At 34.6% G+C, this 15313-nt stretch overlaps 2 protein-coding genes across 3 annotated transcripts; one reads left to right on the forward strand and one right to left on the reverse strand.

The window, feature by feature from the left end:
• Window positions 1-1221: 1221 nt before the first annotated feature.
• LOC110928965 (probable plastid-lipid-associated protein 4, chloroplastic) lies at window positions 1222-4493 on the forward strand. 2 transcript variants are annotated; one of them, XR_002586769.2, is made up of 6 exons: window positions 1222-1688; window positions 2740-2853; window positions 3219-3317; window positions 3605-3679; window positions 3869-4114; window positions 4259-4493. XR_002586769.2 is itself a non-coding variant. In XM_022172039.2 (6 exons), the coding sequence occupies exons 1-6, from the start codon at window positions 1362-1364 to the stop codon at window positions 4329-4331; spliced, it is 756 nt and encodes a 251-aa protein (XP_022027731.1). In that variant the 5' UTR covers window positions 1222-1361; the 3' UTR covers window positions 4332-4493. The 2 variants fall into 2 exon arrangements, 1 of the variants encoding a protein (XP_022027731.1); XM_022172039.2 differs by having other exon boundaries at window positions 3869-3936.
• A 9815-nt stretch (window positions 4494-14308) lies between these two features.
• On the reverse strand, window positions 14309-15100 carry LOC110931453 (acidic proline-rich protein PRP25-like). The gene has a single exon (XM_022174847.1). It carries the CDS (start codon window positions 15098-15100, stop codon window positions 14309-14311), a length of 792 nt encoding a protein of 263 aa, XP_022030539.1.
• Window positions 15101-15313: the final 213 nt, after the last annotated feature.

Here is a 15313-nt window from a genome sequence, read left to right on the forward strand (position 1 = left end):
ACTTAAAAAGCTAAACCAAACACCAAGTTAAGTTTATTTTGTAAAAAATAAAAAAAAGGGCTATAAGCTTTGTTAAAAAACTTCAAGATGGCGTAAATTAAATAGTGGGACGCATATGGGTGTAAAAACTGGAAGGAATAAGATAGGGAGTAAAAAGGTGACTTATTCACCTTTTATTATTGTCAGTCATTTTATTATACAAAATTTTATAGATTCTATTTAATTTAAAATAAATTACATTAATACTAATTAAGCAAATAATATTAAGAAAATATTACATAATTTAAAAAATTTAAACATTACACAACTTAAAAAACACAAAACTAAAAAAACACACGAAATAAACAACTTATAATAACATTACATTATTAAAACTAAACGTTAAATCCAAACATAATTAAACAAAAAATCTAATTATCCGTCACGTCGAATTGTGTTTGAAGTCACATTGTAGACATGCCTGTAGTTGATAAGGGCGACTTGTATGATGTCGTCTTCCGCAAGGTCACCAGTCTCATTTTCCACCGCATTGTGCAGTGTCTCAAATCTTTCACTATTCAAACGGATAGTCCTAAAACGCGAAGAAAGTGCATCCGCAGTTCGGGTGGTGTCATCCCTATGAATACAAAATTGTTGGAAAATACACGCTCAAAACGGACTTGAGCGATTACGAGGCGTGTAATGGGTAAGCCCTTCTACCCACGACTCACACAGCGCGATGTCCTCTTCTTTGGTTCACAGAATCGTTGTCTTTTTTTTTGTAATTTTTGAAGTGGAAATGTAGAGAAAGTTAAGAAAATTTTAGATGAATAGTTAGTGTTTGTAACAAAAAAAAAAAAAAAAAAAATTGGAAGAATGAGGTTGTTTATATACGGGAAGTTATTTCTTTTTAAAAAGTATTTTTTTAAATTATTGTTGGCACACAACGGCTACTGTTCACGTCCACCCACAACGTGCCACATCGCCCCACATATGTCCTTCATACCGGTGGAAATCCTACCGCCTCATGCCCTACGCCGCCCTCCATGCCGTTGGCTGGCTGGTGTGCACAGCGTGGAGAGGCCACCACGCCATATTTCTACACCCACACTATGTGATCTTAGGGTTAACTAAATTCAAACATTTTGTAACCTGATAACAAACTGAAAACCGAAATAGTCATTCTGTTTCGGTTACAGCCCGCACTGAAAACTTGTTTGTTTATTCAGGTCGGGTGTTTTTTTTTTTTTTTTTTTTTTTTTTTTGGTTGTTCGGGTGGGTTTTCGATTAATCAGTTTCAAATTAAGTCCAACCCAACCCATAAAATATCAATATCTTAACCGTGTACAAAATTGCCGCTTTATTTAGCAACCACAAATCAAATGGCTCACCTGATCTTAACAGTAAACACCCCCCTTCAACATCATCATTCTTCTTGTTCAATTCACAATTTTGTTTCAATTTCTTCTTCACCCATCACACACCCTTCTATTTACTCACCACCACCACCACCCACAAGATCATTGTTATCCAGCAACAACTATGGAACCGAGAACAAGAAGAAGACGAGGTTATGGCGTTCTGGGGTTTCTTTCTTCCAGTTGTTTTCTACAAAAAGTGGGAGCATTAAGCAAGAGCTGCTTGAGGTCATAGCACCACTCGATCGAGGCACCGATGCTACTGCGGAACAGCAGCAGCGTGTTGATCAGGTTTGAATTTTCCTATCTTTTTGTTCTTGGAGTTGGCTGATCTTGTTTTGGCTTTTTGTTAATGTTGTGAAAAGGTGGAATTTCAATTGTGAATTAGGGTTTAAGACCAGTAAATAATACTTGAATAATCAAGTTCTGGAATTGGACGGGATAATTAGCATTGTGTTTGATGTTTATGTTAAAAAAAAGCACGAATCCGATGGGTAAACTTGATACGTGACAAATGATCGATTATAATTGATCAATTAGCCAAAACGAAACATTCTCCTGGCATGGGATTAGGTGATACCTGTCATGATAGAATTGCCGAAACATGCATACTAGTTTGCTCTAACCATGCCCGTAAACCTTTTATTTTTATTTATTTCCGATTGTACTTAGGTAATCTAATAATAATGTACTATTTTACTGATTTTTGGGTTTTACAATTCTAATTTTCTTGGATAATAAAATAATATAAATTTAATTAGTAAGTGTATCAAGAAATCCTAACAGATAATTTTGAAACAAACTAACGAGTATACGTGATGCCCGATGGGTATTAGACTGACTTGGCATGGGACACGTTTATACAACCTGGTATGGGACTCAGATTACAAATATATGTCCCTTCTATTCCTATGGGGCAGAGGTAAGGCTGTCGACATCTCACCCTACTCAGACCCTACCTTAGCTTTGCTATTGGTGGGATATACTGAGTATGATGATGATGATGACAAATGGGTCTGGTAAATTTTATATGGTCAAGCATACTTCCTGTGATGACATAATTAAAAAAGAAAAAAAAAATCTTGTGGACATTGATTGGCATCAATTATTTTGCAAAGAGGTAATCACGGGATTGAGGCTTTGCTAGAAAAGAAATACTGCAAAATTGATATGATAACTTGAAATTTTAAGTGTAGGAACATTTACACCATTTTTTAGTCCGAATTCATTTGTGGGTCCCACTTGAGATTAACTAGATGGACCCATAACATCAAGATGAGAAAGGTAACCTGGGGAAATTGTTTTAATCTCCTTGATGATGGATGAAGTTGGTGATGTTCAGATCGCACGTAAACTTGAAGCAGTGAATAAGATAAAGGAGCCGCTTAAATCTGACTTGTTGAATGGAAAATGGGAGCTTCTCTACACAACATCTCAATCGATCTTGCAGACGAAGGTGCCTTGTTTAACATCTCTCTTTAGCTTTGCAATCTTTTAAATTATAAGTGGTGAATAGTTTGACTAATTGTTTGCATGATTTTGTTCCTTTTGGGTCATCCAAAACCAAATTCTTTTTAACTTGTTAACTTTTCAAGCTAAAACACCTATATACACATATGTAGCATTACCCAATTTCTAATTGTTTTTCTTCTTTTGGGTAACAATCAGAACCTGCTTACCTATATACTCATGAGACCCCACCAATACGCAACTTGCGTCGGGCATTTGACCTTCAAGGGGGTTAAAAGCACATGAGACCTCTACTAAAGGGACTCAAGCGCTTACCACTTTTTATTTACCCTGCTTATTGTTTTGTCGTAGAGACCTAAAATTTTACGAGCAAATGGAAAGATTTACCAGGCAATCAATGTGGACACTCTTAGAGCTCAAAATATGGAAACTTGGCCATTTTTTAACCAGGTATATCTCCCTATTTCCTCAAAAGTTTGCAATGATTAAACAGCTTAAATTATAAAATGTTATTGAAACAGTATAATTTTTATTATCATATACTGATTATTATAAAAAATACTTTGACAGGAAGCGTTTCGGGTCAAACTTTTACCAAAGAGATTACCTATATTTAGTTATTTACATTTCACCCAACCCGCTTTGACCCTCACGCTCTGGACTTCAAACTTTTGACTTTTTTTTTTTCTTATCATTTTTAGATGTTTTGTCACACTAAGCTATTACATTTTCTGCAGGCTACTGCTAATCTAGTTCCCCTTAATAATAAGCGGGTGGCTGTCAAGTTTGATGCTTTTAAAGTGTTCGGTCTGGTAGGTGAAACTTTGTTACCTCTATAAGAATCATATTATTTTGGTTATTAACCGTCTTGATTTCTGGAAGAAAGAATGGTACAGTTGTGTATATTGTTTGCTTGATATTTAAAAACAAACAAAATGGTACCTCTAAAATAGAAAATGTTGGAAACTGTTTAAACAAACAACATTTGTGTTGATTTGCAGATACCTATAAAAGCTCGTGGAAGTGGGCGTGGTCAACTGGAAATAACATACTTGGATGAAGAGTTAAGGTACACAACACTATATGTTCGTTGACCAGATGATTGACTATTTACACCATTGTACTTTGACTTTTCTTTGCATCTCCTCGCTTGGGGAGATTCGCAAGTCCAGTAGTTTTTTGCAGGAAAAGGGATCACAATATTTTAAAAGTCAACCACTCTAATACAGTATATTACATATTTACATGTATGCTAGCTACCGGTTCCAAAGATCCTTTACGTCAAATCATTTTGAGTAAACATTTCTCGGGTTTGCATGAATTGGATAAATATGTCTTCTTTAAATTTTTAGATTTGAGATTGCGTATGTGACCCGATCGCGTGTTTACAGGATCTCAAGAGGCAATGAAGGAAATTTGTTCATATTAAGAATGGTGGATCCAACTTATAGAGTCCCTCTATAGTTTTTCTTGTATAATTGTTTTGTTGGTCCAGGACAAGATTTAGTATAATTTCATCATTATGTAGGTGGTCATATATGTAATTTGACTTTGACCATGGAAGGTCAAAATGTGCGGTCAAGCTACTATTTGGAGGTCTTATACAAAATACGATTGCAATAGGAATGCTAAGAGAGAAAAATGTGTATCAATTTGCTCCCAAAAAAGGCGTGAATTCACCATTAGTAAATAAAAATAAATCAAGGCCATGATGGTCTTTGATATAGAATAATGATTGGTCGTAATTAGGGATGAAAACGAGTCGAGCAGAGCCCTAGTTTGTTTAACTTATGGAAGGTCGAGCTCGAGTTCAGCTTGATTCGAGTTTTGTTTCTAAAGCTCGAGCACGGCTCGTAGATAGTTTTTCAGACTTGAGCTTGGCTCGTGTATATATAATTAAGTTAATTTTCATAATTTTTTAAATGGTAACTATTATTAATAAAATATATATTCAACTAGTTGGATTCCCCGCGCTACGTGGCAAGTATTCGGTCGGAATCAGTTTGATTCGTTATCTAATCGGAAGTCACTATAACAACAAAAAAGAAGACCCAAAAAGAAATATAACGTTGTAATATAGCCTGAAGGATATCGATTTTTCTTTATATGTTTTCCATGAATTTTAACTATAATTTTAAATAGACAATATAAACGAATACATAAACCGCTTCTAATAGAGTGAATTGCAAGAATTGTCCTTTATCTTTATGCCCCTTTACAGGCGGTGTCCTTTATGTTTAAATATGACGAGTTTTGTCCTTTATGTTTAAAAATCAAGCACGTTTTACCCTTTGAGCCTAACCCAGTTTGTTTTCTCAGTTAAATGTGACCACGTGCAAGTCACATGAGGGTAGTTGTGTCATTTAATGTACCTAAGCATTTCCCCCCAATTTAAAGAACCCCAAACCCTAATTTTATTTGACCCACCATCTGCCGAACACATGGTATTTGTTCATCTTCTTCACAAACTCAATATCTCTGTATACTCTCTCTCTCTTACCACCACCTGCCACCACCCACTCCCACTCCCACTCCCACTCCCAGCCCCACACACACTCTCTCTGTCTACTATCTCTCTCTCTCTCGCTGGTGATTCAAGATAGCAACATCAGTAGGGATTTCCGGTGGAAACGAATTTCCGGTGGAAACGAATTTCCGGTGGAAACGAAGGTGGCGAGATGTGAAACCGTGGGTGGTAAAACGAAACTTACGGCAAGATTCTAATGGGCGAGATGAAAATGTGGATGATAAACGAAGGTGAAAGTTGCACAGTCGGTGAAAGCTTTAAAATGGAATATCTATGAATCTCAAGTAATGATGTGTATTGGTTTTAATCCCACAGCCCCAAAAGAATAAATAGATAAGAAAAAAAGTCTAGCCACTATCATTTTTTTCATCGAATTCCAAAAAAAAACTGTGAGTTTTTATGATTTAATGTTTGTGTAGTTACAAAATCACCCTTTGTCTGTAATGATGGGATGCAACTTGCCACCTTCCACTGTCAATTGTACATTTATTGCTAATTCGATTGAAGTTTTTCAAATTGGGGAAACATGTGGCGGCGGTGGATGGAGGTTGTGGTGGTGTCAGCGGTGGTGGAAGGAGGTTGTGGCAGTGGTGGTGGCTATGGTTGAAACATGTGGAAGCAGGTTGTGGCGGTATTGAAGGAGATTGTGGTGGTGGTCCGGTTGAATTTCAGTGGACTGGTTGAAGTACACTGATGAAGTAAACAAGGAGATAAATGGAATTCTTATTTAAGTTATTTATATTTATATAATTAGTCCCTAAAAGGTAAAATGACAAAGTTGCCCTTATGTGCAAGGCACATGATAAAATTTAACTGAAAAAATTAACTAGGTTAGGCCTAAAAGACATAACGTGTAGGATTTTAAAACATAAAGTACAAAACTCGTCAATTTTAAACATAAAGGACACCGCCTGCAAATGTGTATAAAGATAAAGGACAATCTTTGCAATTCACTCCTTCTAATATAATAGTGATAATAATAATAAAATATTTGTAATAACAATGGTAATCTATACTATATAATAAAAAGAAACCATTTTAGAGACACTTGTCATCATATTAGGCCATCTGTCATAAATAATTATTATTATTTTAGTTTAATTTCTTCTAATTAATTATAGTTAACTCTCCTACTAAATATTATTTAATTTAATAATATATATATTATAGATAATCTTCCTACTAAATATTATTAGTTTAATATCTTATAGATAATTATTATTTAGTTTAATCTCCTTCTCATTTATAATAGAGTTAATTACATAGTTAGTCCATATGGTTTGCACAAAGTAACATACTTAGGTACTAATAGTTTAAAATCACATTCTAGAGTATTAAATTTTCATTTTGTAACGTTTGGAGGTATTAACGTTATTTGTAGGTTTAAAATCATATTCTATTAGTACCTAAGTTTGTTATTTTGTGAAAACCACAAGGACTAACTATGTTAATACCTCCAAACGTTACAAAATGAAAAGTTAATACCATAGAAGGTGATTTTAAACTATTAGTACCTAAGTATGTTATTTTGTACAAACCACAGGGACTAACTATGTAATTAACTCTTTATAATATTATTTATTTGAATTTATATATTTGAACGTTTTGTTTAGTTTGGTATCAAATAAATTTGACGAAACTTAAAATAAAATTAACTAATATTATTTATCATTTTTACATTTACGGAGTTCTAAATAAAGAGTTAAATTTATTGAGACTTCGTTAACAAATTTTGCAACAACAAAATATTCTATTTTTTATCACGAAAACCAAACTTTGTATTAATATATTAAATATTTTTATTTCCACTATACAAAATTACATTACTCGACCCATGTAATACATGAGGTTTTTTAAGATATAAGATATAACTTTTTATTATTTGATATATAAAATTAGATTTATTCAATTCGTAAAATATACGAGGTTTTTTAAGAATATATATTTTTAATTATTTAGTACAGAAAATTACATTTATTAAAACCGTGTAATGCGCATATTTTTTTAAGATGTAATTTTTTTATTGTTTAGTATATAAAATTACATTTATTTAATTCGCGTAATAAATGAGGTTTTTTAAAGATGTATTATTTTATTATTTGGTAAACAATATTACATTTATTCAACCCATGTAATACACATGGTTTTAAAGATATAACTTTTTTATTTAGTATATTAAATTACATTTATTCAACCCGTGCAATATGATTCTTATAAATATAACTTTTTATTATTTAATATATAAAATTATATTTCTTCAACCTGTACAATAAATTAGGTTTTTAAAAATATATTATTTTATTATTTAGTATATAAAATTTATTTATTCAACCCCGTGTAATACACGGGGTTATAAACTAGTAATATAATAATAAAACTAATAACGATAAAGTTATAAAACAATAAAACTAGTTATCACTACAAACAAAATATAAATAAAAAAATAGAAACAGAAAACCACTCTTAATAGTTAACACACATGAAATAACTCACAATCTAGAACAAAGAAAAAAAAAAGGAGAAGCTCATCCATTTTTACTTGCTGCAGCATACGTGTCATCAAAATGTTGTAACCAACCCAAAAAAATACAAATTAAATCATGTAATTATATTATATACTAGTATTTTCACCCGTTGTGCGTTGCGACGGCGTCGAAAGTTAAAGTAACTCGAATTTATTCACTCGTTTCTAAACAAAATTTACGTCACAACACAGACCAACTGAAAATGCACATAAAACTAAGCATGAAAACATATTATATTAAGACCTGACTCAAAAAATTTACGTCGAAGATAAATCAACTTAGATTTGTACCTAAACATACTTAAAAATAAGCACGTAAAAATAGTATTTTTAAATTAAAAGTTAAAATATGATACCACGCGTTGCAACGACGTTAAAAGGTAAAGTAACTCAAATTTATACTGCCTACTTGTATCCCTACAACATTTATATCAAAACGTAGACCAGCCGAAATTGAACATAAAAATAAGCACGTAAAACTCGAGAGGATTAAAATGACATTTTATAAAGTTTTTATAATGTCGATTGGGTGCAAGTGTCGATGCTGAAAGTGGAGGTACAGAAACGGAAAAAAAAACATTGTATATGAAAAGCATTGTATATAAAAATAAGCAAATCACTAAGGGACGTTTTATGCGACAATAAAAAAGACCATGTCATGGCGATATATTCAAAGTTATGGAAAAATTATTGGTTTAGTTCGTTACAACATCGACACTAACCTACTTATGACGGTAAATATGGAATTTAGAAAAACATTTGATTAAACCATGAAATAGTATGAAATTGAACTTTTTATGAGTTAGAATCATCAAATAGAAGATGTTTTATGCATGATACTGATTAGATTGAAAGTTTGAGTAGAAACCCATTTGATTTAGTTGTATGGTGAACTTGTAGTGAACTAATCAAGAGATTTGGATGGGTGAATGTTTATGTGCAAAATACCAATAGATTATTATGTTGTAGAATGAATAAGTGAGGTGAATTTAGTTGATTAAATGATTTATGAAGATTACTAGTAAAATTGTGCATTGAATACTTGTACATAATGCTTACAATGTTATATGCACACCAAGTGTTCGATAAAATGCTTAGGTGAAAATGATAAGTGAAATTTGTATGCTAGTAATGGATAATTATATGTAGAATGTGATAATGATGTAATAGATAATAGGTTTGTAAAAGGAATGTGTTTTAGATGGATTACAAGTGGGAAATTAGTTTGATAATATGATACGGTAAGATACTTGCATTAAAAAGTTGTACTACATGCTTTGAGGGTGTGATGCACACCGTATGTGGGATTAGGTGTTTGATCATAACTAGTAAATAATCATATACTAAATATTAAGCGTGTGAACTCACTAGCGAGTAAAGAAGGTGGAGTTATGTAAATGAGTTAATTTAGAATGTGTTGGTCAATTGGTAGGATCATGAAGAATTCACATATGTAGGATTTACTATGTGATTATATGTGGATATAACTAGGTGACCGTTCGGTATGTGCGTCACCACATGAGTATGAAATGCACACGATGTTATTGCTATGGTCTACCTTATTAAGAATAACAATTTGAAGGTATACATGTAAGTTAGATCGTTGACTTTTAGTGTATGAAAATAATGGATGGGCTTTTGAACACAAATGTTAGAGTAGAGAATTAGTGTGTCATGTACTAGATGATTTGTGTGCTATGTATGATGGTAATCGAGTTGCGTGAGATTTCAATAAGGTAACTATTGATATGTGTCTCACGTATGCGAAAATGTGACTAATGGAAGTCAAATAATGTGTAAATAAAAGGAAATGAATGTTTGTATGTATGATCATATATGCCACCTTTGATACGAACGTGATGACATGTAAGGAAAGGAATCGTATCAATTAACTCAAGCACGGAGGGCTAACGCGGCGAGATGAGGAAGGAAGTAAGCTCTAATACGCACGCTTAAGGTAAGTGAATTCTGACTCACTTATTAGTATGTATAGGGAGTTATTTAAAGCTTATAAATGTGAGAAGGTCATGTATGATTAATTAATAAATGGAAATACTAAGGTAGGAATAATTGTCGGGGCTGAAAGTAGCTAGTTACGTCAGAAATAAAATGGTGGAATCGAACGGGTCGAATAATGGCATGAAGGATCTTTAAGCCTTTTTCTTATAATTCAGCTTTTGATGTGAGTTAGGATGGTAAACGAATTCGTAACTAAATTACGGACGCGCAGAAACAAGAATTACACAAAACGGACGCTCAGCTCAAAAGTTATGTAAGTTTCAAGTTGAGTTTTGGTTGAAAACATAGCTGGGCACTTTATGCAGCAGCAAAGGGAAGTATTCTGTCAAAATAGGGTTGTCGTGCTACGCGACAGCAATTCAGTTTCACCGTCGCACAACGCGACAGATGTCGTGCCACGCGAGAGCCAGTTAGCTGGCAAATATTGTTTTTCTAGTTGTTTCAGCAAGAATGTTCACTCAGCAGTTGGAACGTTCACTCGTCAGTAAGAATGTTCACTCAACAGTTGGAACGTTCACTCGTCAGCAAGAATATTCACTCAACAGTTGGAACGTTCACTCGTCAGCAAGAATGTTCGCTCAACAGTTGGAACGTTCACTCGTCAGCAAGAATGTTCGCTCAACAGTTGGAACGTTCACTCGTTAGCAAGAATGTTCGCTCAACAGTTGGAACGTTCACTCTTCAGCAAGAATGTTCCCTCAACAGTTGGAACGTTCACTCATCAGGAAGAATGTTCACTCAACAGTTGGAACATTCACTCGTCAGCAAGATTATTCACTCAACTGTTGAAATGTTCACTTATGAGCAAGAACGTTCACTCAAAGTATGTGTGGGAAAGAAATAAGTTTGGAGATATGTATGTGTATAGATCTACCCTACATGTTAGTAATGGAATCCATAGGTAAGCATGAATAGAAATGAACATGCACATAAGTTTGTACGTATGAGACTTATTTATATGGATGTTTGTGACTAGGATATGTTAGTAAAATTATATGGGAATGCAAGTGGTATGTAAGAGCTTGTACGTATGTATGTGTGTGTGTACGAATGTGTGCGTATGTATGTAGGTGTATATGTTTGTGTACATGTATGATTTATGAATGTATGCATGTATGGATGTAATATGCTATGAATGCATGTAGGAATTAGTATACATATATGAATGCGAGATGTTATAAATGTATGAAGGAATGGTTTCATTATGTTTGGGCATTGATGTTTGCTGATGGTGTGCCTTGAAGTTGAAATGTAATGCAGGTAAAAGAACATCGGGTTCATGAGGTATCGGAGTCGAACTCAGAATGAATAAATACAAGAGGATAGCTGAATGAATCAAAGTTTATATCGTTGAATGATATTTGATATTAAATTACCTGAGAATAATGTCGTATGATGTTGTTAACAACTAATGGTTAAGCTGTATGTGATGTCCACAGGTACTACACGGATTTCTTCTACCACAAACGAAGAGAAGCGGACATAGATCGAGTCGAGAGCAAGGATTGTACGGAAAAGAACGGTCACATAGCTTTAATTATGTAACGCCTTAAAGTGTTAATTGAAAGTGAATGTTGTATATTTCTTTTAGTTAACGTTTGACATTCCGTATTTGAGCCTTCATATAAGAAATGTGTCTAATAGAGAAAGAAAATTTTAAGGCTCTTTTTCCGTTGCGTCGTTTTTTAAGTTATTAAGTGTGAGGGCGTTTCACAAACACGGGTGGCTTCTTAGAAAACCATGCATAACACATATAAATGATGAATATGGTTATATTTATAGACTTATAAATAGATAAGCCAGTCGGTAAATACTTAAAGTTTAGAGTATAAAAATACAAAAATATACAATTTATTAATCTTTTGTGAACGAAATAACATTTGCATTCAAGCATGTTCCTTCTCCAAAAAACAATGTTTTAACGCAACAGTCGTTTCAATCCCCTTCAACCTCCACAAAACACTATTTTAACCAACAGTGGTTTTAAACCACCGTTTTAACCCAACAGCGGTTTCAACCACTGTTTTCTCCACAAAACTCTGCTTTAACCCAACAGTGGTTTCAAACATCTGTTTTCATCCATCTGTTGACCAAACTCAACAGATGTATCAACCACTATTTTATTTTCAAACATCTGTTCACAACAACAAAGCTTTCATCATTTAAACAGACCTTTGCCAATATTACAAGCTTTTAAACTCTCAAACCTAAATATGTTTTTTAATTAATTTAAATAACAAACATGGTTAATAATTTTAACACAACTAATTATATAAAATATGAAAGTGTCAAACAGAGGTAACTATATAATAAACAAAGTTCAAAACACTAAACAACATTAAGTAAAATACAACATAATAATTTCTAATCAATGGGCGAAACAGTAGTCTCGATAAATAAAGCTCCTTTCGGACCATTGTAGTTGTCAACATGTTGGAGGTATTTCAAAACTTCATTGCTCAGATCAACTCCAACCATATCCCCCCAAATGCTTGTTATCAACCACTTGTTGTTTTCAATTATATTAGTCCTTCGGCGCCTATCTACATAATCAACTACACAAGGGTTATTGAAAGCAAACACCTTGATCCAGCCTTCTTCTTCATATCTGAGCAAATCAGCAGTTAGCTCTGCAGACTTTCCAATAACAATCAAATGCAGCCTCTTTGCGATGGTAAAAAATGCCCTTGGCAAGGATTGACTACGATAATCTCGGGAAAACGAATCATTCTGAAAGTCTTAGAAAGAACATCAAAAGCAACGATGTTCCTCTCACCTAGTGGATACCAATAATTTGAAACCATGAAATATATGGTTTTACCAGCATAAATTCCGGGAGACCATGAATAACTGCTTGAACCATAATTATTTACGCTATCGAAATTTATTGTTCTCCATGACTCACGACGTCGTGAGTAAACACGATCAGTAGCCACATTACGGTAACATCTGATGTGAAGCACTTTCAGATCATTGAATTGATCAAAATAAATTCCACCTGTATCAGAGTTTCGATCATGAATATAATTTAAGTAGTCGTCAGACAAAAACTTATAGCGCCTGGTAGTTAGATTCCAAAGGATCAGCTCACAGCAAAGCCCTTTATTGCAAACTAACAACAATCCATTAAATGACGATAGAATACATAAGAAGGTAGGGTGGACATTGTTAGGAAAACTTAAGGTTTTGCTTGTAACAACATCCAAATTACCAGCTACTATGCTGTCAACGACAATTGACGTGTCTTTAAAGGAGAGTAGTTTCTTTTGTAGTGAATCTCCACTTCGGAGAGCATGGATCATCTAAAATGCATGACTTGACAGTTCCCTATAAAAATTTTTGGAAAGACATTTCAAACGACCAATATCTTCTGCAGGGAGCCTTGTGGAAATTTCGTCAACAATCATTTGAAACCCAATGTTTTCCATTTTGCAGTGAACAAATGCGTGTTTGAAAGCCAAAGAAATTGTAAAGATATTGATAAATAAAAAACTTTGAAGATGATTGAGTAGATGGATGAAAGCGGTAACGATGAAAGCAGTTTCCCAATGTATTTTATATACCCAATGAAGGCGGTTATGACTAAATACATCGTCAGTCTAACTTACTGTGTAAAGAATGTGATGTGACGATGATTAGGCTTTTAATGCAAAACATTTCAAAAGTGCGTTTCCATGGGAAAAGTATAAAATTAAATATCAAGAAATCCAAAGGACAAATTTTAAACCTTCAAAAAAAAAAAAAAAACAGGTTATCATAATTACAATTAACCTCTTCATTTACCATAAGATACATTTACCATAAGATACATTTACCATAAGACAAAAGTGAGTGAGTGACATGCATTAATTGCAAATTACATATCCCCAGGCATTTTGAATTTGAAATTACCAGCAATTTCAAAACATCTACTAAGTTATACGTTTACCAAAGGAAGGACTTTCAACCTCTGCTGGCTTTAAAGGATAGATATGGGCAGAGGTTTTGAGATAAGGCAGACTTTTAGATAGATTTTAAAATAATTTTATATGTATTAGGCTTTATGATGCAGTAATGACATATGAAAAGCATTGTTGGACAGCCTCTCTGGCTAGGTTATACCTCTAAGAACTTCTTTAGCAGATCAATTTAAAATTGAAATGATATAACATGATGATGTAATAAAATACATATTTAAAAATAAAAAATAAACTTCATTAAACCATAAAACTAGTACAATGATGCCCTAAACGGGACTTGAGATAACACACTGCCCACGTAGGGGCTACAGAAATAGAAAATAAGTCCACGCAGGGACTTGGTACTGAAAATAAAATGATGTCCTCGCAGGGACTTGATTAAAAGACAATACAAGATAAAATAAACAACTTCCTACTTCTTCTTGCCTTTAATAAGGCTCGCAAGGCCTTTGAGAAAGCTATTGTGCTTCTTTTTGGTTTCATCTGCTTCACGCTCAACCCTGTCTAACCTCTGCAGGATCTCCTGAGTTTGCTCCTGTTGGGGAGGAGGAGGTTGCTGGTAAGGTGGGTATTGGTACCCCTGCACCGGATATCCAGTTGGGTAAACTGGAGGGTAAGAAGAAGGATATAGTGCATTGTACTGTGCAGCCGTAAGGTATGGATCATGAGTTCCATAACCCGCAGAAGTTGGGTATTCAAAAGGGTTATACCCAGAAGAACCTGGGTATGTAGGTTTCGGGTTTTCGAAACCCGCTGGCGGTGGCGGTGCTGCATAAGAAACCGGCAGAGGATCATCTTCCGGCATCGCGTGCGAGGGTCCACCCATTTGTGGGTCCTCGGGGATAGGAGGGTAAGAACTTGAACCTTGAGGAGAACTGAACCGAGGTCCTCCTCGCACAGATATTCGTGCATTCCTCCTTCGCCTCGGCGGCTCGGGAGGTGGCTGAGGTGGTTGTTGAGGCGGTTCCTCAACAGGAAGAGGTGGAGGAGTGACAACTTGAAGGTAAGGCTCATTCAAAGGAGGTTGAGCCAGGGAGTTATGATATGAAGGGGTGAATTCCCATTTAAACTTTGACCACCATTGTTTAAATGGATCGGGCCCTTGGTACGACGATCCTTGATATGGAGAACCGCTCGAGATACTGATAGGGTGGCCCGGTGTTCCGGTTTTCATTTCTGGGTCCGGGTCGTCATCCATCTCCATCTCCTGAGAAAAATGATCCTCGGGTCCTAGTGGATTGAAACCCAGAAAATCGTTGACATTGTCATTGGGATTGAACTGGGTTGGAGAGTAGGTGGAATCCGAGTGATGAAACGAATGAGAATGCAAGGAATGATAGGATTGGTGAGACTCATTCGAATGATGTGACTCATGGGAGTGATGGGAATGCTGGGGCTTGTCTGGTACAGGCGGTCC

This window comes from Helianthus annuus, chromosome 3 (assembly GCF_002127325.2).
Source record: "Helianthus annuus cultivar XRQ/B chromosome 3, HanXRQr2.0-SUNRISE, whole genome shotgun sequence".
Lineage (NCBI taxonomy): Eukaryota > Viridiplantae > Streptophyta > Magnoliopsida > Asterales > Asteraceae > Helianthus > Helianthus annuus.